This window comes from Budorcas taxicolor, chromosome 1, assembly GCF_023091745.1.
Source record: "Budorcas taxicolor isolate Tak-1 chromosome 1, Takin1.1, whole genome shotgun sequence".
Lineage (NCBI taxonomy): Eukaryota > Metazoa > Chordata > Mammalia > Artiodactyla > Bovidae > Budorcas > Budorcas taxicolor.
Genome location: NC_068910.1, coordinates 216,863,750 through 216,889,161, shown reverse-complemented (window position 1 = coordinate 216,889,161; position 25,412 = coordinate 216,863,750). Strand labels below are relative to the sequence as shown.

Below are 25,412 nucleotides of genomic sequence, written 5' to 3'. Positions count from 1 at the left end.
ATCAACCCTGGGATTTCTTTGGAAGGAATGATGCTAAAGCTGAAAGTCCAGTACTTAGGCCACCTCATGCGAAGAGTTGACTCACTGGAAAAGACTCTGATACTGGGAGGGATTAGGGGCAGGAGAAGGGGACGACCGAGGATGAGATGGCTGGATGGCATCACTGACTCGATGGATGTGAGTTTGAGTGAACTCCAGGAGTTGGTGATGGACAGGGAGGCCTGGTGTGCTGCAGTTCATGGGGTCGCAAACAGTTGGACACGACTGAGTGACTGAACTGAACTGAACCTCTACCCTGCACCCAGCAGGTGCAGCTGAAAATTCATGTATGATTTTTGACTTACCTAAAACTTAATACTAATAGCTTACTGGATGCCTTACCAATAACATAAGCAGTTGATTAACACAGATAAGGTGTGTTATTCGTATTGTATGGGCTTCCCAGGTGGCTCAGTGATAAAGAATCCACCTATTAATGCAAGAGACTCAAGAGATGTGGGTTTGATCCCTGGGTCAGGAAGATCCCCTGGAGAAGGAAGTGGCAGCCCATTCTACTATTCTTGCCTGGAAAATCCCATGGACAGAGGAGCCGGGTGGGCTATTGAGAGTAGGGGTCGCGAAGAGTCAGACATGACTGACCATGCATGCACTATATTCTTAACTAGAAAAAAGGAATGTTATTAAGAAAATTATAGGAAGAGAAAATACATTTACAGTACTTGACTGCATTTATCAGTACTGTCAGTTTGCATCATCTGTTTATAAGATGAATCATCTCTCTCACCACCCCCATCAATATTGTCTTATAATAAAACAAATCACTAGATGTTATATGTATTGCTAACCCTAGACATCAAGAAAGAAAATATGAAAAAGAAACTCATGTTTATTTACAAGTACAACAGTTCATGCAGTGATATTGAAGCAACAACAATATGATTGCTCTGTGGTAGCCTGGTGTAATCAATTGTTGCTCAGAAGCCTAGCCTGTACAAAAACCACTTACTTGTGTCATTGATAGGCTGGTAACGCAGTTTCTCCAGTTACAAGATGGGGGAGGAGGAGAAGGAGGGAATACCATATAGTAATATAATTCTTTGAAAGCAAAGTTATAAAACAGTAAGAAAACTAACATAAACATATTAAATATCACTCACTTTATGCCTAAGTAAGGATAGACTAGTATCTACATGTGTATTATGCCTTCATGATACCTTTTTCTTAGTTTTTTCAGTATATGTAGACTACATAGTTCACTTGTAAGTTTTCCAAATTGTCATAGATCTCCAGAATTTTTCCAAATGTATTTATTGAAAAAAACTGGCTTATGTATGGATCCACACAGTTCAAACTCATGCTGTCCAAGGGTCAAATGTATATGCAATCCTGGATTTCTGGCTAGCACACTTTTCTAAAGAAATGGAAGGAGAAATATCCTGCCCAATTATTCTTTAGCCATTCCTTTTCCTTCCTGTGTGAATATAGAAAGAGAATATTAGAGGGACATCGTTTATAGGCTAGTGATAGTTCTCTGTGCGTAGAAGGAATAAGCGAGATTTCACTGTCCCCAAGTGTGGGGAAGGTCAGCCTCTGATCCAAAGAGCTGAGCAGCGTCCTTGTCGCAGTGTTGCTTTTTTCACAGTTCCCATGAGAAGCCACAGCTTGCCAAATTTGATAAATACTTTTAATTCGTCTGTTGTTAACAGTGTTTTGGTGAAGAGCCTGGGTTTAAAAGTAGGCATATTCTTAAGAATAATGCAAGCTAAACCATACAATCATTTTGCAAAGTAAAGCAGATATGTGAAATGCCTTATGCAGTGCCTGCCACAAAATAAAGATCCGTGGGTTGCACTCCTGTTCTGAGAAGCTTGTCATCCCACATGGTTACTGCACTCTGTTGGTATACAGGTAAGCAACCTACCAAAGTGGAGTCTATCAGAATACTGCTCTCAGGTTTAAAATTAAAGACTTCTCTTGGGGCTGCTGAATTTTTAAAAGTAAACCCCAGGATCTCTATTGGTTTTATTTCCTAATGTGAGGGGAAGTGTTGTTGGTAAAGGCAAAGAAAAGAAACTGATGCTGAAAAAAACAGAAGAAGACAAGAGTCCTGAATGTTTCATGTTCCCTTGTGGCCTTGCCACGTGCCTTCCTTACCAAAACTGTAGTTGTTTGGTGCTCAGCTCCATGAAGTATTCCGGCATCCTTCTGATAGATTCATTTTATCTGAACAGATTCTATTATAGATTTCTTTCCCTTGCACCCAGTAATGCCATCTAAGGTGTGTGTTCAATAAACAGTAGCTCTTAGGAATAGTGAGAGAAACACAGACCATCTACTAGTCGAAAATACTTTTTGCTTAAAGTTACATCGCTCTGCTAAATGCAGATGATTTTTCATGTTGTAATCTGAAACGTAAAGGTCCCACAGAGGTTCTCAAAGTATTCCTTGGAAAAGAATCATAACAAGCATCCTAGGGGTTCTGGCTCTTTCTGTGGTGGTGTGTGCCCAGAGGTCTGGGCAGTTGGCTGCCAGAGGCTCTTCTAGTGTGCACTGTGTTCTGGGACCCAGAAATTGACACACGTGTCTCTCACGAGCTGCATTACATTAGTGCATCATTGATTGATGGTGAATTTCCTTCATTAATGTTTTAATTTGTTTAAACCTCTCTAGTGCCTGTGGGGTATGTAACTTTGAGCCACGTGCTGTGTGGGTATAAAATTAGATAGTTTGCTTCCTCCAGATACTTATTACCTAATTATGAAACCATGACATAAACCAGAGTTGAGCAATAACAAGACTGCCACCTGACTAGTACAGATGATAATGTCGTAATAGAAGCACGGGGTAGAAGGATCCCAGTGAATTGACATGGTCCTGAAGACTGTGACGGAGATGAAATGTGATCTGGGCAATAAAGAGTAGGAAGGATTTGGGCAGGGAAAATGCATTCTTGGTTAAGGAAACAAAGGTGAAAGATGAAAGTGTGCCACTATTCTTTCTATTAGTAGAGATTAACTAGTCTCAATAGACAGCATATTAAAAAGCAGAGACATTACTTTGCTGACAAAGGTCCATATAGTCAAAGCAGTGGTTTTTCCAGTAGTCACATATGGATGTGAAAGTTGGACCATGAAGAAGGCTGAGTGCTAAAGAATTGATGCTTTTGAACTGTGGTGCTAGAGAAAACTCTTGAGAGTCCCTTGGACTGCAAAGACATCAAACCAGTCCATCCTGAAGGAAATCAACCCTGAATATTGATTGGAAGGACTGATGCTGAAGTTGAAGCTCCAATACTTTGGCCACCTGATGCGAAGAGCCGACTCATTGGACAAGACCCTGACTGTGGGAAAGACTGAAGGCAGGAGGAGAAGGAGACGACAGATGAGATGGTTGGATGGCATCGCTGACTCAATGGACGTGAGTTTGAGCCAACTCCAGGAGATGGTGAAGGATGAAAACCTGGCATGCTGTAGTCCATGGAGTCACAAAGAGTTGGAGATGACTGAGCAGCTGAACCACAACTGGTTTCAGCGATAGGTTAATGCTTTCAAACATCAGGTTAATGAGGGAGAGTGGAGACGATTGGTGCCACTAAAGGTGGTTGAGCTTACGATTTAGTGAATGTGAAATTGCCTTCCAGCTTTGATCTGCTGCCACGTAAAAACTAAAAATGCAGTCTGAGGATTTTTCCAGATGGTTCTTAAGTGTACAGAGCGTCACTTCCATACTGAAGAAAACTAGGGTTCTCTTATATGAAGTATCTTAGACACCCACCAGCACCCTGTAGAACTATATCCCCAAGGCAGAGGTTAGCCGCAGGGCTTCTCTGAGTGCAGGGTCTTGAGGACAGTCAGCCGTCATAACTTACTTTATGAAGAGGTGAAGACAAAGAGTAGATTTGACTCGTTCCTGGGTAATTCCAGCTGAGTTATGTGGACCAGAAGCTGAGCCTTGAAAGATGATACCCAGATTTTCAACAAGAAAGTTTCAGTCTGATATTAGTAGAAATAAAAGTAAAAATGATCAGTGGCAGCCAAGAAAGTAACCATTAGAGGAAAGTAAATGGAAAACAGAGAAAAAACTACTTAGAAAATTATAAGAAGTTGATAAGAAAAAGTGAAGTCAGGCCACAGGTTTTGAGGGAGAGTGATTAGTTTTAAACGAACAATGGTTCAGTATTCAGTGGAGCCTTATAGAGTCTGTATAGTAAAATTGAGATTCCCAGGGGGCGCTAGTGGTAAAGAACCTGCCTGTCAGTGCAGATGTAAGAGATGCAGGTTCCGTCCCGGGGTCGGGAAGATCCCCTGAGAAAGGCAAGGCATGGCAGACCCACTCCAGTATTCTTGCCTGGGAAATGCTGTGGGCAGAGGAGCCTGGCGGGCTAGGGTCCACTGGGTCAAATAAGTTCAGCATGCACCCTGAAGCCCAACTGCCTGTGCTTCTGTCCTGATTCTGCCAATTCCAGATGAGTAAATTCCTTAAACTTTTTTCTGTGACTTGATTTCCTATTCTGTATTCATTTTCTTAACCTGTTGAGGTAAAGTGTTTAGAGTGGTCCTAGCATATAAAGCAAGCTGTGTGATGCTAGTGTTACTGTTCTTCCTGGTTTCGGCTAATACACATGAAAGCTTCAGCACCTGGAGTAGGGCAGCATTACAGATTTGAGTCATTGCTGTGGAGGATGTGGTTGAATCCGTATCAGTAGGTGAATTCTTAGACTCTCTATTTCTCCTTATACAGATGTTCTGTCTCTCAGTTTATCATTTCTATCTTTCACTTACCTATTTTTATATAGTTTGTGGGGTCACCAAGAGTTGGATACCACTGAGTACTAACATAAACATTTCCTTCTATTCCAGCCAGGTCCCCAAATCTGCTTTAAGTTAAAACTTCCACAGAAAATGTTGAGAACATAGAGGTGAAGTTTGAGTTCCCAGGTTTGACATAAGGCACTTCCTAGTGAATCTCACCCTTTTTTTCCTGGCCTGTGCTTAGATAGGACTTCCCTGGTGGCTCAGATGGTGAAGCGTCTGTCTACAATGTGGGAGGACCTGGGTTTGATCCCTGGGTTGGGAAGATTCCCTGGAGAAGGAAATGGCAACCCACTCCAGTACTCTTGCCTAGAAAATCCCATGGACAGAGGAGCCTGGTGCAGGCTACTGCCCATGGGGTCGCAAAGAGTCAGACACGACTGAGCAACTTCACTTTCACTTTCTTTCACTTTGTGCTTAGATACACCATGGATTTCCTTCTTTCTCACAAGTTGTTAACCTTGCTTGTCTGTATTTTGGTGAGCATTTCAGAGTTCACCATAAAAGAGCATAAAAACTAAAAGTAAAAGTCAGGATGTTTGTGAACACTTTTTAAAAGCCTTATTTTGGAGAAATTATTTATGGAGACTCCAGAATTTTTAAAAATAGTAGAGAGGGTTTTGTGTTTCCATCTATCAGATTCCTCCTCTGATGACCTGTTACTTACAGTGCATTATCAGAAGCAGGAAGTTTAGTCTTTTTGGCTGCACTACAGCATGTGGGATCTCAGTGCCCCAACCAAGGATCGAACCCTTGCCCCCTCCATTGGAAGCATGGTGTCTTAACCATGGACCGCCAGGGAAACCCCCAAAGCAGGAAGTTGATACTGGCACAATACAACTCAGTTAGACAACACACCTTTCTTGGGTTTCACCAGTTTTTGCATGCACTCATTTGGGGGAGGAGGAGCAGAGTAGTAGTAATGTCTTCGTACACAATTCTAGAACATTTTGCCACATGTGTAGGTTTGTATAACCATCCACAGGTTCAAGACGGAGAACTGTTGCACCACCACAAAGGAACGTCCTCATTGTCCAGTCACTGGTGTGTGCTGCACCAGCACAGCATTTGCCTACGGGGCTTGCCTGGTGGCTGAGACGCTGAAGACTCTGCCTGCAGTGTGGGAGACCTGGGTTCGATCCCTGGGTTGGGAAGATCCCCTGGAGAAGGGAATGGCAACTTACTCCAGTACTCTAGCCTGGGAAATCCCATGGATGGAGGAGCCTGGTGGGCTACAGTCCATGGGGCTGCGAAGAGTCACACAGCTGAGCAACTAACAGTAACACTATCAGCTCAAAGTGGTTAGCAGTCACTAGTCTCCATTAATATGTGTCCTTTTTTCATCTTTGGGATAATCACTTATAAGAACTATAGCTATTTTTTGTTTTGCTTTTAATGGGGGAGGGTAAATAATTTTTATAGTCCTGATCATATGCACAAAATATCTTTTCAGGGCACCACATGAGAACTACAAGAAAAATGTGTTTACTTCCGTGGATATAATCAAAAAGCTTTGGGAACAAATGAGTTAAATTTTTAATTTGTATCTGTTTTGTGTATTTAATAATTCTAGTCAAGTTTGTTTGAAATACAACATGGAGGTAATAATTTCTTTAAAAACTGATTATCTAAGAAACATTTTTTTTAATGGGCACTTGGACTTGTAAAAATGCCTGGTATGGCAAGTTACTGAAATGCTTTCCAGCTGATTGAAATGTTATTTTTAATTTTTAATTTTATTTTTTGAGAGAGGTACATGGTAGTAACTCCAGGCAGTACCAAAGGCCACAGGTGGTGAGGAGTAACTCTCTCGCCTTCAGACTCTGGTGTGTCAGTGTTCTTCACCTAGAGGCCGTCACTGTATCTTAAATATACAGGATGTCCTTGAGTATCCTTGAAAGATGTTTTATGCATATTCAAGTCTAGGAGAGTCTAGGAGTGTATAGAACCTTTAACACAATTGTTGCTAGGCTGCATTTTTCATTTAACACTTCGCTTTAGAGATGTTCCATTGATAAGGAGCATTGGGGTCTGCTTGTTATTTTAAATTGAAAGCATAGTGTAATATGGTTTATAATAGGAAATATATATATTTAGTCTTAGTCTCTATTTCTAGCACAGAAAAAACTTTGACATTTCCTAGGAGGAAAACCGTGGTGCCTTATGTTAATGAGATGACTTTTGGAAAGGCTCTAAATGTGGGGTCCTTGCCTATGTAGCCAACCACGTGGTGAGAACTTGATTGGAACTTTTAGTCTCACCCTCTGATCTTTGAGGAGAGAAGGGCTAGAAATTGAGTTCAGTTGCCTGCAGTCAGTAGGAACTCATAAAAACCCACAAGGTGAGGTGTTCAGAGAGTTTCCAGGCTGTTGAACCAGAAATGCTTAAACGTGCCACTGGGCTAGGCTCCAAACTCTGAGGAAGGAAGCGCCTTTGTTTAGGATTTTGTCCTGTGTTCCTCTTCATCTGACTGTTTTAATTCATGTCCTCCAGTATCTTGTGTAATAAACTGGTAATCTAGGTAGTAAACTGCTTTTCTAAGTCCTGTCAGCTGCTCTAGCAATTAGTCACACCCAAGGAGGTCAGCGGAACCTGGATTTGTACCCAGTCAGAGGTCTGATAACAACCTGAACTTGCTGTTGACCTCTGTGGTGGGGCGGGGAGCCCCTCTTGCAGGACTGAGTCCTTAACCTGTGGCATCTGATGCTGTCCCCTGGCGGGTAGTGTCAGAACTGTGTTAAGTTGTAGGACAGCTAGCTGGCGTTGGAGCGTTGTGTGGATGTGTGGGGAAAACCCACACACTTTGGAATTGGACATAGTGTTTCATTCCATGGATATACAGCTCCAAGACTCTCATCTAAAAATGTTCATAACTGGTAGTTGATAAGCTAATCAAAGTCTGACAAAAGGAAGTATTTTAAATGAGCTTTAATCATTTTACTGTAATAATGTGTAATATTCCAGCCGGTTTTTTAAAAATTGGGGTAAGGCTTTTGGTTGACAATGTGGAGTCCACTAACAGGAGTTCAGTGTTACTTTCCTCGCATAGACCATTGCCCAGGGTGTTAGTTCTAATTCCTCTTCGGGGTTTCTTAAAGTGATGTAAGAATTTAGATACCCAAGACAAGCTCTGCATATATTAACTGCCTTAGTGTATCAATTGTCTTGGCTGCACCCAGTTCAACAGTACTTTTTTTGGTAGCTTGCCTGTATTGAGTCTTTATATAGTATTTAACCTAGTGATCATACAGACAATTTGCTTTTTCCTCACTCCTGTTTCATCAGTTTAAATAATATTTAAATCGCATGTATGATTGCAGGCACAGTTGGCACAAGCAGTTGTGTTAGCACGCCTCTCGTCCGCTTGGTGCACACACACCCAGCGATAAGGGTGCGCGCGCAGGGCCTTGGTTGCAGCGGTCTAATACTCAAAACACATGCTGTGCCGAAGTCACCTTTACTCGGGAAACAGAATGTTGATTAACGTGAGTTAGTTAACCAGAAGGTTGGTTAGGAACTGCTTGGGTTTCATAATTTTTAATAACCGTTTGCTTGTTGATGGGCATTTACATTGTTTTCAGCATTTTGCTTCCAACTATGGTCAATAAATATACTTTCTCACACATAGCAGTATCTTTATCTAAAAAAAAAAAATCCTTGAAGTGAAATTCAGTGTCTGTAAGAGGATAGTCATTTTTTCATTCTAATAAATTTTGTTAAAAGGAATGTAAGTGTTTTATTGTATCATTTTCAGTATTTAATTGCAGCTAAATATGATAGGTAAAATTTTTTCTTTCAAAATTAATTTGTTCCTTAGTTTTTCCTCTCTACAGATCAAAGGGAAAAAACATTTATAGTCATAAAATACATTATTAGCATTCAAGGCATTGAGTCATAGAATTCCAGACATCTCTCACACATAAATGTGAGTGTGTGTGTGTGTTCTGTGAGTGCTGTGTATGTGGTTTATACTGCAGAGGAGATGTTTTCCTCAGTTTGAGTGGGTTTAAAGAAAGAAAGTGAAGTTGCTCAGTCGTGTCTGACTCTTTGCGACTCCATGGACTATAGCCTACCAGGCTTCTCCATCCGTGGGATTTTCTAAGCAAGAGTACTGGAGTAGGTTGCTATTTCCTTCTCCAGGGGATCTTCCTGACCCAGGGATACCATAGAGTAGAGAAGGAAATGGCAGATCACTCCAGTATTCTTGCCTGGAGAATCCCCATGGACAGAGGAGCCTGGCAGATTACAGTCCATGGGGTCATAGGAGTTGGACACGACTTAGCGACTAAACCACTGGCCACCAAATACCATAGGGAAGTCTGATGTGTTAGTGATTAACACTGGAAAGCCTTCAGCCAAGGATCCTTTTATTAAAGTGATTAAGTTTAGGACTCAGCTTTGAATAAAGCCTTATATTTTAGTGGTTCTGTGTTAGCTTTTTCAATGACTGTCAGGAGCTGCATTAGGCATTACTGACAAAATGGAGGCACGGCCCCAATCCCTCTCCTCATCCCGCAGGCACGGTCCCAGGATGAAGGAGTTAGGTCTTGTGATTCTGACTTGTTCTTTCCTTTCTTCGGTTGCTGCTGCTGCTGCTAAGTCGCTTCAGTCATGTCTGACTCTGTGCGACCCCATGGACGGCAGCCCACCAGGCTCCCGCGTCCCTGGGATTCTCCAGGCAAGAACACTGGAGTGAGTTGCCGTTTCCTTCTCCAATGCATGAAAGTGAAAAGTGAAAGTGAAGTCGCTCAGTCGTGCCCCGACTCTTAGCGACTCCATGGACTGCAGCCCACCAGGCTCCTCCATCCGTGGGATTTTCCAGGCAAGAGTACTGGAGTGGGGTGCCATTGCCTTCTCCGTTCTTCGGTTGAGTTGGCTGGAAAGAATGTTAAGGTGCTTATTGTTCTTGAGAGAAGCATGAGAAAGCACAAAGCCTTCTGCAGTTGTGCCCAGAAAATAATCTATAAAGAAACCATTGACATTTGTTCAAGGATCTTTACAAAGAATATCCCAGGATGAACACATAGGCTGCAGCTTGAGGCCATGGGAAAGATTGTTATCTGAGACCTGTTTGTGAGGGGAATGCTTATGGCAAAGGAAGTTTGCTGAGCTTAGGGTTTAGGAATAATTAAAAATAGCTGGAAGCCTTTTTAGGAGATAGTGAGCTTAGGATACTAGGGGCAAGCAGGATTTAAAAAGATAAGAAATAAACTGAGGGATGTGGTATGCAGCCAGACATAAGCATGAGTTACAGTGTAACTCTGGTTGAAGGACAACAGTGATTTATGGAGACAAAGTCTGGGTGAGGGGGAGCTGAAATGTAAAACCTCTGATCTGATGCTTTTGTCAAAGTATAAAAGAAGACCTGATGCTTGAAATAAACATGCAGTCCCGCACCTTGAGTCAGAGGCTGCATCATTCTCCGCCGACACCGCTCATTTCTTCAGGCTGATTCCCTGGCTGCTGGAGCTGGACTCCGGCAAATGACTATTTGTCCAATAATTTCTATGCAAACCATTTGTTTAATGGGGTATGTATTGGAATAAGAAATACAATCTTGTAGAAATTAACTGGCTTTAGAGAGACAAGAACTCTTAGCCTATAAAAAAACAGTAACAACCACTATATCAACCTCTTTTCTTTCTCACCTGTTACTATTTTAAGGACACAAATGTATTAACATTATATGAAGAAATTTTTATGGAGCCAGTTATAATTATGTATTATACACATTTTCTAATAATTTTATAGAAATACATCTGAACCTTTTTAGAATTGCCTGTGAATATTTTTAACCCCTGTTTTGATTAGCAGTTTTTTTCCCTAATTTATTCCCATTCGCCTAACAATCTTTTCTTAGTATAACTGGAGTATTGCCAAACTGGAAAATTACTGTGATGTGAAATTTTTCATTTTTTTAGTCTTGAAAGTTAACAATATTATCGTAATGCAAGAGACCCCCCCCCCCCCCCCAAAATACCCGTTCTGCAATTATTTGCTCACTTGCTTGTGTGTGGCCACACTGGGTCTGTGTTCATGTGTGGCCACACTGGGTCTGTGTTGCCACCGTGTGGGTTTTCTCTAGTTGCAGTGCATGGCGGCTACACTCTTAACTGCGGTGCTGGGGCTTCTGTGTTGCTGTGACTTCTCTTATTGTGGAGCACGGGCTCAGGAATTGTGGCACACAGGCTTAGGTGCCCAGTGGCATGTGGAATCTTCCCGGACCAGGGATCAAACCCATGTCCCCTGCACTGGCAGGCGGACTGCCAACCTCTGGACTTCCAGGGATGTCCATGATAGCTATTTAAGAATTTTATTTCTCTTAATAGTCTAGAAGTCAGTGGTTCAACTGTGTGTTGTTGGCGCAGCTTTGCTCTGCAAGATCATTCAGTATGTTTTGCTTAAGTCTTGTGGGATATTAGCCTACCTCTGCCTGGTCAAAGCTGGCACAGTTTCACACGTGCTGTCCAGGGTGAGGGAGGTGGGAAATGTTAGTCTTGGCTCTGGAGTAGTTTCTTTTAGGCTGAAGGTGTCAAAGTTGTGCCGTTCCTTCCTCCCACACATGATCTGTCCACACTAAGTAGCAACGCTTCAAGGCATGCTAGGCGTCTGTTCTCTTGCTGGGTGGGTCAATAACCAGGTAAAACTTTATTCCTCTGGACAAAGAGGGAAACGGGCAAGGAAAAAAACTAATAATCTGGCTCAAAAACCAGTATCTAAAAATTTGGTTGTAAATTTCAAAATAAATATTTGTAAATGAATAGCTTTCTCAGATGCAGTGACTTCAGCAACACTGTTGAAACTTTAGATGAGGTGTACTTTGAACTGAATCTCTAAATGTGACATTACTCTAAGATCCTGCTTCTCAAACTGGAGGATCTTATTGTTTGAGGCAAGAAGTATACACAGCTGTGCATTTAGATGTAGCTTCCATTTCTAGAGGAAGGTTGGAAGACTATGTATAGGATAGGAGTATATTTTAGAGCCAAAACCAAAATTGGCAGGAACTTTAAGAAAAACCTTAAGGTTATTTTAAGAGATAATTTCAGATCCCCAGAGATATTTTCTACTTTTGCCACTGTAGTTCTATGGAAACATTTTGATAGGGGCGTTCCTGGTGGGGAACATTTTGATAAGCAACCTTTTGGTTTGTTAGGGTTTGTTTTATAAACTGTGAAATTGTGGAAATATATTTGGGGGCGGTGGGCAAGTAGTATGAAGTAAAGGAAATTTTCCTATATATATTAGCAATATAGTCATCTTTATTCAAAGAAAGTCTAAGAAGCTATTGCTTTGTCATCTTAGATTTATCTTTTATTCTTTGCTATATTTTATACTATTCTCTGAAAGCCAAAATATATTTTTTAGGCTTTTCTTCTCCTAGCAAAGAAATACTCTGTTAATGGGACTTGCATACTAGAGTTGTGGAAGTAGTAAGCTATAGTTTATAGTGGGTTTTCTTCATTTAAAGTATATTAAAGTTAACTTTATATTGAAATTTATGTTCCACCTTTCCTTCTTATCACAGGACAATGAAAAGAGAACTCCACTGCATGCTGCTGCCTATCTTGGAGATGCAGAAATCATTGAATTGCTTATTTTATCTGGTATGGCCAGCTCTGTGTAAGAGCACATCATGTATATTTTTGTCATTAATATTTATTAAACCTCACTATTTCTTCATATTTGTTAGACAACCTGAAACTTATCTGTTTATTCTAGAAGTAATGGTCTCATAACATGTTCCAGGTAGTCTTTTGGCACTGAGAGTACATTGGAAAACAAGTCACCTCCTTTGTGGAGCATATAACTCTGAAGGAAAACAGGCTACAGATACAAGTAAACTTTACAGTATGTAAAATGAGATAAATGCTTTGGAAAAATGAAAAAATAGATCAGAATGCAGTCAGCCCTCTGTATTCACGGGTTGTGTATTCATGGATTGAACCAACCACAGGTGAAAAATAGACTGAAAATATGCCAGTGTTCCAGGGGGAAAATTTGAATTTACCATTCAGTGGCAGCTATTTACATAGCATTATATTCTATTTACTGCTATTTGTATAGTGTATTAGGTATTATAAGTAATCTAGAGAGAATTTAAAATATTCAGAAGCATATGTATAGGTTATATGCAGATACTATGACATTTTATATAAGAACTCTGAGCATCTGTGAGTTTTGATATCCACAGGGAGTCTTCCAACCAGTTTCCCTGTGAATGAAGAGGGACAGCTATGATGGAGTGGGATAAGCATTATATAGCGTTAGGTGTTACACAAATTAGTCATACAAGGCCTCATTGACCACGGAGTTACTGGAAGATGATTACAGTTCTTCAAGGAGGAGGTGATGGTAGCTTGGCGCCAGTCTAGCATTGGAGGGATAAGAAATTATATGATAGTGGGTATATTTTGAAAATGACGGCAGCAAGATTTATGTCTTTAAATAGCATATATCTAATTCTTTTTGAGGGCCTGTAAAATTTATTTTAGGAGATTGTACTTTTATTTTTAACTTCTGAACTGTTCAAAACCTTATATAGGAAGAAATTATATAACAGTCTCCTATAGAATAGCTCCTATGGTGGGCAGACTTCTTGCAAACCTAAAATAGGTGATCAAAGAGAGCTTAGAAATATTTTTGTGGTACCAAGATTATTTTACAATAATCTGATATTTATTGAGAAGGGATGCTTATGTTCAAATTCAGCTTGTGTTGTCAGATTGCACAGAGATATGCATAAGGCAGCTGGAGAGATAGTATCATTCCTTTGACATTTGGGAGAAGGAGCACTGAAGAGACATTCTGAGTGAAAATCCTACTAAAGTAGCCTGAACAGAATTTTTGCCATAATAAATTAATAAATTTTTTTACTGTGGTTTTTATAACAAGTTGCATGAGTGTATAGAGTTATATTAGGGTGGTGCAAACATAATTGTACTTTCAGACCATGAATTTTAAATCATTATAACTAGGCTCAAACACATCTTCATTAATCAAAATGTGAACCATTATAATCAGCACATTTTTGCCAATGAGAAATAAGTTTGTGTATTCGTATAGCATAAAAATCTGTGCTTCAGGGTTTGACAAACTCTTGGAAAGCATTTTCTGCCTCCAGCTGGTCGTGGAAGCATTTTCCCTGCAAAAAGTTATTGAGATGCTTCAGGAAATGGTAGTCGGTTGGCAGGAGGTGTCATGTGAATATGGCAGATGTGGCAGGACTTTTTAGCCCAGTTCAACTTGTGAAGTGTTGGTTGTGCAACAGGCGGTCAGGCGTTGTCGTGGAAAAGAATTGGGCCCTTTCCGTTGACCGGTATCTACTGCAGGCGTTTCAGTTTTCAGTGCATCTCACTGATTCGCTGAGCATACTTTGCAGATGTAATGGTTTTGTCAGGATTCAGAAAGCTGTAGTGAATGGGCAACAGGCAGCCAAACAGTGACCATGACCTTTCTTGGTGCGAATTTGGCTTTGGGAAGTGCTTTGGAGCTTCTCGGTCCAACTATGAACACTGGTTTTCATTGTTTAGAATCCACTTTTTGTCGTACATCATAATCTGATCGAGAGATGGCTCGTTGTTGTTGCATAGAGTAAGAGAAGATGACACTTCAGAATGACGATTTTTTAAATTTTTGGTCAGCTCATGAGGCACCCGTTTATTGAGCTTTTTCACCTTTCCAGTTTGCTTCACATGTCAAATAACCATAGACCTGTCAACACTGAGTTCTTTGGTAATGTAGTTGTAAAAGGATCAGAGCTGTAGTAAGCAAAACAGCATAGTATTGACGTAAAAGCAGGCACATTGGTCAGTGAAACAAAAAGAGAGCCCCAAAATAAACTCATGCATATCATGGTCAATTAATTTATGACAAAGGAAGCAAGGATATATAATGAGGAAAGGACCATCTCTTCAGTAAATGGTTTTGGGAAAACTGGACAACTGTCTTACACTATACACAAAAATCAACTTAAAATGGGTTAAAGACTTGAGCATAAGAATCATACTCGTAAAAATCATACTCACAGATGAGTGCATATACGATAAGACTGATCGTTGGCATCAGTCTTGGTGATGACATTTTAGATTTGACACCAAAACAAAGGAAACAAAAGCAGATGTTACAAGTGAGACTACATCAAACTACAAAGTTTCTGCATAGCAAAGGAAACCAACAAGATGAACAGGCATCCTACAAAATAGGTGAAAGTAATTTGCCAATCACAACTCACTCCAGTATTCCTGTCAGGAAAATCCCATGGACAGTCCATGGGGTCACAAAGAGTTGGACACCACTGAGCAGCTGCAGAGATGGGCTCAATAAAGCCCATTCATGCAAAGATGAGCTCAATAAAGGACAGAAATGGTATGGACCTAACAGAAGCAGAAGATATTAAGAAGAGGTGGCAAGAATACACAGAAGAGCTGTACAAAAAAGATCTTCACAACCCAGATAATCACGAAGGTGTGATCACTCCCACTCACCTAGAGCTGGACATCCTGGAATGTGAAGTCAGGTGGGCCTTAGGAAGCATCATTACGAACAAAGCTAGTGGAGGTGATGGAATCCCAGTTGAGCTATTTCAAATTCTAAAAGATGATGCTGTGAAAGTGCTCTACTCAATATGTCAGCAAATTTAGAAAACTCAGCAGGGGTCACAGGACTGGAAAAGGTCAGTTTTCATTCCAATCCCAAAGGTTTTATGTTTTAATGGGGACATAATTGCAAGTTAATATATATAGTTTGTCATGTGATGATAATTGCTATGGATAAGGTAAAGGAATAGTATGTTGGGCGGGGATCAGTTGCTATTTGTGTTGAATTATGAGGAAAGAATTCAGGGACATACGAGGAGATAACTGAAGCAAAGAAGGAAGAGAGCCTTGCATATGGTGCAGTAACTTGGTGGAAATGAAGAGATTAACAAGAATGAATATCACAAAATGTAGCATGTATGAAGGCAAGTGAAAAAAGCAGTAGGAAATAAAGCAGAGGTAGGAGCATTCCAATTAAGGACTTGCTTTGGCCCCTAAAGTGATGTGGAAAACCAGTGGAGGGACAGAGCCTGACCTGGGTTTTTAAAGGTTCGTTCTAGCTGTGGCTTCAGATTCTTGACTATGTTTTAAGGCATATCTATTTTGCTTTTTGCTGTTTCTAGGCTTTCATCTTTAACTGCTTTTTTCCTTTTCTCAATCCTGGTCTGCCAGCTCTCATCTCCTTGCACTGTCCTTCGTCTTTCTTGGAGCTCTTTGAGGTCTCTGCTCAGAATTTAATTTCTCTGCAGTTGTGTCTAACACGTGCGTGCTCAGCCACTTCAGTGCTGTCTGGCTCTCTGCAGCCCTATGGGCTGTAGCCCACCAGGCTCCTCTGTCCATGGGATTCTCCAGGCATTAATACTGGAGTGGGTTGCCATGCTCTCCTACAGGGGATCTTCCCAACCCAGGGATTGAACGCGTGTCTCTAGTGTCTCCTGCATTGGGAGGCAGGTTCTTTACCACTGGGAAGCCCCTGTATATAATAGGCAGTTCACAAATTCTTCCTCTCCTTTCCTGGGATTACTTTCAAATATATTTACCTATTAACTATCTTGCTCAGTTTTCTCTGCCTTTGTATATTTTTGCTCTAGTCCCGTGCTGAATCCTTTAAGATTGTTGGTTGGTGGGATGTGACCTGACCAGGGATTGAACCTGAGCCCTCTACAGTGAAAGCACAGGGCCCTAACCACTGGACCTCTGTTATATATCAGTGAGGAATATGTTTTCCCAGAGCATCTATCAGTAAAGAATAGAATAAGGAGGGGCAAAAGTGAGCATCCCTTGTGTTTATTTCTTTACCTCGCTCTCAGACTGAATGTGTTTTCTGTCAGTCCTGGTAGCTTAGCTTCGCTTATTCTTGATGGACTACAGACAGTTGGGTGACTGGCAGCAACGTGGATCATAGATTCTTACTTAGGTTGTGATCAATGGTGATTGATTCTTACCCTCAGTTTCCAGCAGCTCTATCAAAAATAATGAGGGTGCTTGCTTGGTCTGTCACGCAGCGTCCTTAGCTTGTTCTTCTGTGGTATGAAGGGAGATTCTCCTGTGGATGACCTCTCGATCATCTGAAACGGTGATAGGGATTCTGGGACGCAGACAGAGGAGAGAATGGGTCAGAAGGACATGCACATCAGTGTGGCTTAGATGACTTCGTAGCTTTCCCAAGAATTGAAGAAGCTTCACCTGACACCCTTCATTTGGTACAGATTTCACTGTATTTGGCAGAAATTCTTCATACTTTTGCCTGTGAGTGTAACTGTTTGCTGCTTCTATTGAAGGTGGTGTTTCCTCCCCTTCTCTTTTGTATTTTGGCAAGTTAGGTTTGTTTTGCCTTTTCTGAGTAAAACTACTTATTCCCTTTAACCTGCAGTCCAGAATAAATTCACTAGAAATCAGATATTTGTACATGATGCATCTTCAAGATTTGTGAATGAGGGGTATAACTTGACATGTTACATGTAATCAAACAAGTGTATTCATCTGTAGAATCTATATTAACACTAGAGGCTAGTAGAATTAATTTTATGATTATTATTGAATGGGATGAAGTAATAGGAAGCAGTGAGTGTACTCTCAAGTACTCTGTTAAGCATAGCTTTTCATGTATGATCGCATTATACCGCTTTATCTCTAAAGGTATTATTATCAATAAAGGAAACTAAAGCATTTAGCAACAGTTAGAACCAGACATGGAACAAAAGACTGGTTCCACATTGGGAAAGGAGTATGTCAAGGCTGTATATTGTCACCCTGATTATTTAACTTATATGCAGAGTACGTCATGAGAAATGCTGGGGTGGACAAGCTCAAGCTGGAATCAAGATTTCCGGGAGAAATATCAGTAACTTCAGATATGGGGATGACACCACCCTTATGGCAGAAAAGGAACAGGAACTAAAGAGCCTTTTGATGACAGTGAAAGAGGAGAGTGAAAAAGTTGGCTGAAAACTCATCATTCAGAAAATTAAGATCATGGCATTTAGTCCCATCACTTCATGGCAAATAGATGGGGAGACAGTGGAAACAGTAACAGACTTGAATATTTCCTTGGGCTCCAAAATCACTGCAGATGGTGACTGCAGCCATGAAATTGAAAGATGCTTGCTCCTTGGAAGAAAAGCTATGACCAACCTAGACAGCATATTCAAAGGCAAAGACATTACTTTGCCAACAACGTCTGTCTAGTCAAAGCTATGGTTTTTCTAGTAGTCATGTATGGATGTGAGAGTTGGACTGTAAATAGAGCTGAATGTTGAAGAATTGATGCTTTTGAACTGTAGTGTTGGAGAAGACTCTTGAGAGTCCCTTGGACTGCAAGGAGATCAAACCAGTCCATCCTAAAGGAAATCAGTCCTGAATGTTCATTGGAAGGATTGATACTGAAGCTGAAACTCCAATACTTTGACCACCTGATGCAAAGAACTGACTCATTTGAAAAGACCCTGATGCTGGGAAGGATTGAAGGCAGCAGGAGAAGGGGACGACAGAGGATGAGATGGTTGGATGGCATCACCAACTCGATGAACGTGAGTGTGACCAAGCTCCAGGAGTTGGTGATGGACAGGGAAGCCTGGCGTGCTGCAGTACATGGGGTCGCAAAGAATTGGACATGACTGAGTGACTGAACTGAACTGCACTGAAAGCATTTAGAGATGCAATAACTGCCTGAAAATAATATTGCTAATAATAGCTAGAGCCAGCTTTCAGACCCAGGCTGTGTGACTGTGAGGTTTATGTTCTTAACTCTGCTACATTCTGAACCACTCTTCCTCTCCTCTACACTCTACCCACCACCCCCATCTACTTAGCATGTAGTAGAATTTGTGTAGGCAGTGACTTGTTGAAGAACTTCTGTTTTAAGAACTTAATTTTCTGATCTCCTACTATAGATAATTTCTTGGGAGCTATTCATTTAATGCTTGTATTTTTGAAACCATCCCCAAGAAAAAGAAATGCAAATGGTTGTCTGAAGAGGCCTTCCAAATAGCTGAGAAAAGAAGAGAAGTGAAAGGCAAAGGAGAAAAGAAAAGATACACCCATCTGAATGTAGAGTTCCAGAGAATAGCAAAGAGAGATAAGAAAGCCTTCCTAAGAAAACAATGTGAAGAAATCGAGGAAAACAATAGAATGGGAAAAACTAGAGATCTCTTCAAGAAAACTAGAGATACCAAGGGAACATCTCATGCAAAGATGGACACAATTAAGGACAGAAATGGTAGGGACCTAACAGAAGCAGAGGATATTAAGAAGAGGTGCCAAGAATACACAGAGGAACCATATAAAAATGATCTTCATGACTCAGATAGCCACCATGGTGTGATCACTCAGCTAAAGCCAGACATCCTAGAAAGTGGGCCTTAGGAAGCATCCTATGAACAGAGCTAGTGGAGGTGATGGAATTCCAGCTGAGCTATTTCAATTCCTGAAAGATGACGCTGTGAAAGTGCTGCACTCAATATGCCAGCTAATTTGGAAAACTCAGCAGTGGCCACAGGACTGGAAAAGGTCACTTTTCATTCCAGTCTCAAAGAAAGGCAATGCCAAAGAATTTTCAAACTACCACACAATTGCACTCATTTCACATGCTAGCAAAGTAATGCTCAAAATCCTCCAAGCTAGATTTCAACAGTACGTGAACTGAGAACTCCCATATGTTCAAGCTGTATTTAGAAGAGGCAGAAGAAACCAGAGATCAAATTGCCAACATCTGCTGGATCATCAAAAAAGCAAGCGAATTCCAGAAAAACATCTACTTCTGCTTTATTGACTATGCTAAAGCCTTTGACTTTGTGGATCACAACAAACTGTGAAAAATTCTTGAAAGATGGGAATAATAGACCACTTTACCTGCCTCCTGAGAAACATGTATGCAGGTAAAGAAGCAATAGTTAGAACTGGATATGGAACAAAGGACTGGTTCAAAATTGGAAAAGGAGTCCATCAGTGCTGTATATTTTCACCCTGTTTGTTTAACTTCTATGCAGAGTACATTGTGCAAAATGCCACGCTGGATGAAGCTCAAGCTGGAATCAAGAATGCGGGGAGAAATATCAGTAACCTCAGATGTGCAGATGACACCACCCTAATGGCAGAAAGCAGAGGAGTTAAACAGCCTCTTGATGAAGGTGAAAGAGGAGAGTGAAAAAGCTGGCTTAAAACTCAACTTTCAAAAAAGGAAGATCATGGCGTCTGGTCCCATCACTTCACGGCAAATAGATGGGGAAACAATGGAAACAGTGACACTTTATTTTCTTGAAAGTCATTCAGTTATGTCCAACCCCTTGGACTATACAGTCCATGGAATTCTCCAGGCCAGAATACTGGAGTGGGTAGCTATTCCCTTCTCCAGGGGATCTTTCCAACTCAGGGATTGAACCCAGGACTCCTGCATCGCAGGCGGAGTCTTTACCAGCTGAGCCACAAGAGAAGCCTAAGAATACTGGAGTGGGTAGCCTATCCCTTCTCCAGCGGGCTTCCTGACCCAGGAATCAGGGTCTTCTGCTTTGTAGGCTAATTCTTTACCAACTGAGCTATCAGGGAAGCCCCTTAGTGTCAATAACGCCATCTTAAAATGGTATAGTGCACCAGCTTGGGGCGGTGGGGTGGGGATGATCCAGCATCACAAGTGGAAAAGCGAAAGTGTACTTGCCTTTTGCTCATTCTACTCCCAACCTCAAAACAGAATCTGAAGCTTTGACCCTGGCTTTGGTAGTCAGCCAAAGGAAAGCATTATTTCCAGTTTGGGAAGAGTGCTAAAATACTTGGCTGCTGGCCCAGCTCACTGGATATGGACTGTCTCCTCTGTGGCTTAGGAGCAAAGAAGAAAGCTGTGCTCTGTAAGCAGGAGTTTTAGAAAATTATTAGTGAGACTGTGATTATTACAGCACACAGGAAAAGAGAAATAACTTCAATAGTGTCAACTATCAAGCTCTTTGCCCAGATCAGAAGTTGATAACTTTATGTGAGGGGTCATCCAGGCAGTGGCAGCTACTCATCTTGACTCCTTTAAGGTGGTAAAACTACAAAATAGGTGACTGGCAACCTGTGGGCTGAATTTGAAGAACCCTGACATTGATGATAGTGATACTGCCTTATTAAAGTAGGGTAGGGTATTTAATAAGCATGAAATAATTTATTCTGAATATTTCAAAATAAAATAGAATATCATCACTGGAAATGGATCGTAAGATCATCTGCCATAGCCCTTATTTTACCCATTCCAGTATTCTTACGTGGAAAATCCCATGGACAGAGGAACCTGGCAGGCCATAGTCCATATGATCGCAAGGAGTCAGACAAGACTTTCACTTGTTTTACTGGTAACAGGTTCAGAAATCAAAGAATTGGCAGATCTTGGTGAGCAAACAGATCAGGGAGAGAGCAGATGAATTAGTCTTCTTGCAGAGAAGACCCGAGAGACCTAGAGTCAGTTGGGACACTGGTGATTTGAATGCCTGAGTTCAGAGAACTCACTTTGCAGAAACAGGTGCTCCCTATGGTGTTTTAACCTGGGGCCTCGCCAGTCCATCCTCAGGGACATCAGTCCTGGGTGTTCATTGGTAGGCCTGATGTTGAAGCTGAAACTCCAATACTTTGGCCACTTGATGCAAAGAGCTGACTCATTTGAAAAGACCCTGATGCTGGGAAAGATTGAGGGCAGGAGGAGAAGGGGATGACAGAGGATGAGATGGTTGGATGGCATCACTGACTCGATGGACATGGGTTTGGGTGGACTCCGGGAGTTGGTGATGGACAGGGAGGCCTGGCGTGCTGCAGTCCATGGGGTCACAAAGAGTCGGACAGGACTGAGCGACTGAACTGAACTGACTAGTCTCCCTAGAGAGACAGAGACGTGTGCGTGCATGATGTGGTCATGTACACACATGCACAAGGAGATTGCGTTTCATAAAATGAAGCTCCAGGGGTAACGGGGCGCAGCTGCGGGTCACAGCCTGCTGATTACAGAGCCATTATTAGATCACAGGTCTTCCTCCTGGGCCCCTCCGTCCACAACCCGCCTGTCTCCTCACCTGTGCAGACCTCTCCGGCTGCACTGCTGGCAAGAGCCCATGATAGACTGATGTAGGTGAACCAGATTTTTTATTTTTAAAAATTAATTTGTTTTATCTCCAAATGAAGTAGACTTTTATGTAATTCTGAAAGGACTCTTACCTTAAGTATCTTTTAAAAGCTGTTGTTTCTGAGTGTATTCTATGTGTATGAAGTAGTAAAAGGAAAGATTGGTGAAAGGAAGATTATGTGGGTTTTTCCGTCTAATATAACTGTGCTACCAAGTCTAATCACATCTCTACTCTAAAAAGGTAAATCCAGATTCAGATATTTTATGTGGCGTAGGTTCTGGCCACTTATTTTTCTTAAGGGAAAGCTCAGCCGATCTACTAGGAAAGGGGGGATTCTAGTAAAGACCGTGTGTGATTTGCGCAGTTGAGCATAGCCAGGGTTTAGGGAGGTATGCTCCTGGTGCTCAGGAGGCTTTCTGTGGGTGTTGGTTTGCAGCGGTCGTTGGTGATGCCTCCTCAGATTGCTGTCTGGTCTTGCTCTAAGCCGTGCCTCTCCTACCGCACGGCCTCCCAGTAGCCTGATTTCAGCAGTTGAGACGGTGCTGCTATGTTCTGTTCTGTTCTATTTTAGTGATTGGGAAATAGTAAAGAATCTTTTCTTAGTGACTTACGGTCTTCCTTTTACATCACAGATACTATGTACTCTGCCAGGTAGAGAGCCTGTGACGGAGCCCTCAGAGCTGTTACCTTTGGTTTCATTTCTCTGTAGGAAGACCGTTCTGTGTTATAAGTGGATAGGATTTCCTTCTCTTTCCCTCCCTCCCCCCTCCCCGCTCCCCCTCCTCCCTCTACTTCCCCCCTCCCCCTCCTCCCTCCCCCCTTCACCCCTCCTCCCTTCCTTCTCCTGCTCCCTCTCCCTCCTCTCTCCTTCTCTTTTGCCTGTCTTCATCTTCTTTGTGGCTAGTCTTCAGCTGTTGGATTAGTTGCTTTACTTTGGAAATGTCTTTTCCATTACTGGAATTACTTTGCAATTTGTTATATGAATATGTAACTAATTTGGGCGCTCTCTGTGTGGATCGGACGTCTGGTTACCTTTGGAGAGCTCACAGGAGATGAGTTCTGGTAGCCTGGACGTCTGATTTGCCCTGCCATGTTTATTACTCTTAAGCCATTTTTCATTGTGCACCCAACTGCTGCTCTTATAATGCACATTGCCCTGTTTGTCTGTTAATAGATAAAGCACGTGCTAATTAACCCATGTGGGCAGGGGGATTTGTTGTATTATGCCCTTAGAGGTAGCCCAACCATTTCTCACATGACCTTTAATTTCCAAGGGATTAAAATATCTAATTAGTGTTATTAAAAGAAATATGATTTAATGGAATATAAGTGTCTTCTGAGAAAGGATATGATCAGATGTCTAAAATTCCATTGTGTTGATCTTCCTGAAGTATCTTTAGAATCTTCAATGAGAGCAAGCCGAATTTTTTATCAGGTTGTCTACTAGTTGCTAATGGCAGCATGATGTATCCTCATTAAGCCACTAGTGAATTATTTGTTACAACCGCTCATGTTTTTGATAAAATTAACTTTGATTTTGTTATTAAAAGAGAAAGATGATTTAATTAATTATTGTAACTTAAAATGGAAGAATGAAGCCAGCAGGACTTTTTACTTTGGGCTGCCAAGTGCACCATAAAAACTAGATTTTCTTCATTCACTCATCTATCTGATAACCCATTTCCAAAAGAAAGACTATTTTTACCTTCTTCCTACTTTGCAACTTTTTTCTTTGTACTTAAAGCCAAATCTTGGAGTGTTTTTTATTTCCTCATCAGTAAATTTCACTTTCTAAATATATAGTATTTCTGTTTCATTTCCAAATTAAAGTGGACACACCTTTAAAGCCGCACAGCTCCGCGCAGCTGCTTTTGCACCCTAGTTCCCCTCACATCATCCAGGTCCCAGCGTCCCCACTGCCAATACAGACAGACGGGCAGCCACCATTTTTGATGGCTTAGCTTTCCTCCAGGGTTTCCTTATGTAAATATAGATGTTTAAATCTTCCTTTTTCTATGTAAAAGCAAAGAACATTATTTATTACAGTTCTTATTGCTGTTTCCACTTTTCGTTTCTCGGATCTTTATCAGCACACAGACGTCATCCTCATTGTTTGTGACAGCTACTCTCTGTTTCCTTGTCAGTTAATACCTAGGGTCAGACTAATGACCCTTCCCATTTGTGAAGACTCAAAAACATCTTCTGGCCTCTAGAAATTCTCTGCCTCTATCTTTCCAGGGTATTTGTGTCTTCTGAGTGTCTATGTCACTACCCTTCAGGCATAAAATGCCAGGACCTGCCCTTCTCCTGTGCACATAAATACAAAATCATAGAAAGAGGTGCGGGGATTATAGAGAACCAAGGGGTGAATAGGGAGAAGGAAGGCACCCCTCACGGTCTAGGGCTCCACCTTCAGGGGCTTGTGTTCTTACCCAGAACAAATACCGGCTCTATTGTGGTCAGAAAGGTCTGTTTTCACCATTTTGGCCTCCAGAGAACTTGGCTGGTAGTTGTTCGGATGTTTATTACATGGATGTACACACTGTCTCTGGCTGTTTTATTTTGCTGACTCCCCTTCTTTCTCCCACAGCCTTAAGCAGTCTTGAAAGCTCTCCTGCTGGTTCAGGATTCTTTCGAGTGTTCTGCTGGTTGGCCCTGCCCACACAGAGTTCAGCTTCAGCTGCTGCATTTGTGGATGGCTTCCCACACCTGCCTTTCATTCATTTCCTTTTGCGTTCAGGCTTGTAAAATCTGCCTCTACTGGGTTTGTGCCCTGTGTGTTCTATATACAGTGGTTATGTGTCAGTTTATTTATGGTTTTGCTGCACTGCATGGCATGTGAAATCTTAGTTCCCCAACCAGACATGGAACCATGCCCTCTGTAGTGGAAGCACAGAGTGCTAACCACTGGGCCGCCAGGGAACTCCCCTCGTTAACCTCTGTAACAGAGTATTAGGAGATCTGTCTTATAGATGAGAATGTAGGTCCAGAGGGATCACAGAACTTGTTGGGGCTGTAATTTGGAGTCACTGCACTTGATTATTACCTAGAAGCTCGCACTCAGTTAGTTAGGGACCTATAGCTAGAGGTTATTCAGGCTGTAACTTGGAGTCACTGCACTTGATTGTTACCTAGAATCTCACACTCAAAACATAGAATGTAAACATTAGGACCTTAGGATGTCTGAGTTCTATCCTTGGTTCTGCCGCAGTTGATGGCGTTGAGCCGCTTCCTTGTACCAGCGTTTCACCATCTGGAAAGTTTGGGGGCTGGACTAGGTCCCTAAAGCCTCTTCTCCTGAGCTGGTTATGATTCTAGACGTAAATCGAGGCTTGCTCGTCGTGCTGGGCCTGTCACTAGATCCTCTGCACTCCTGAGAGCCAAGGCTGTTTCTGCTTGGAGTGATCCCGCGGGGCGCCACTTCTGATGTGTAGGGATTTAAGCACCAAGTCAGCAGATTTTACGTAGGTGATAAATCC

At 41.7% G+C, this 25,412-nt stretch overlaps 1 protein-coding gene across 2 annotated transcripts in view; it reads left to right on the top strand.

Moving 5' to 3' along the window:
* ANKRD28 (ankyrin repeat domain 28) overlaps positions 1 to 25,412 on the top strand; it is a 208,775-nt gene that overhangs the window by 120,486 nt on the left and 62,877 nt on the right. For both annotated transcript variants that reach the window (XM_052638319.1, XM_052638318.1), the window contains exon 3: positions 12,340 to 12,418. In XM_052638319.1, coding sequence (XP_052494279.1) covers positions 12,340 to 12,418 — 79 coding nt within the window. The remainder of the gene's footprint in view (positions 1 to 12,339; positions 12,419 to 25,412) is intronic.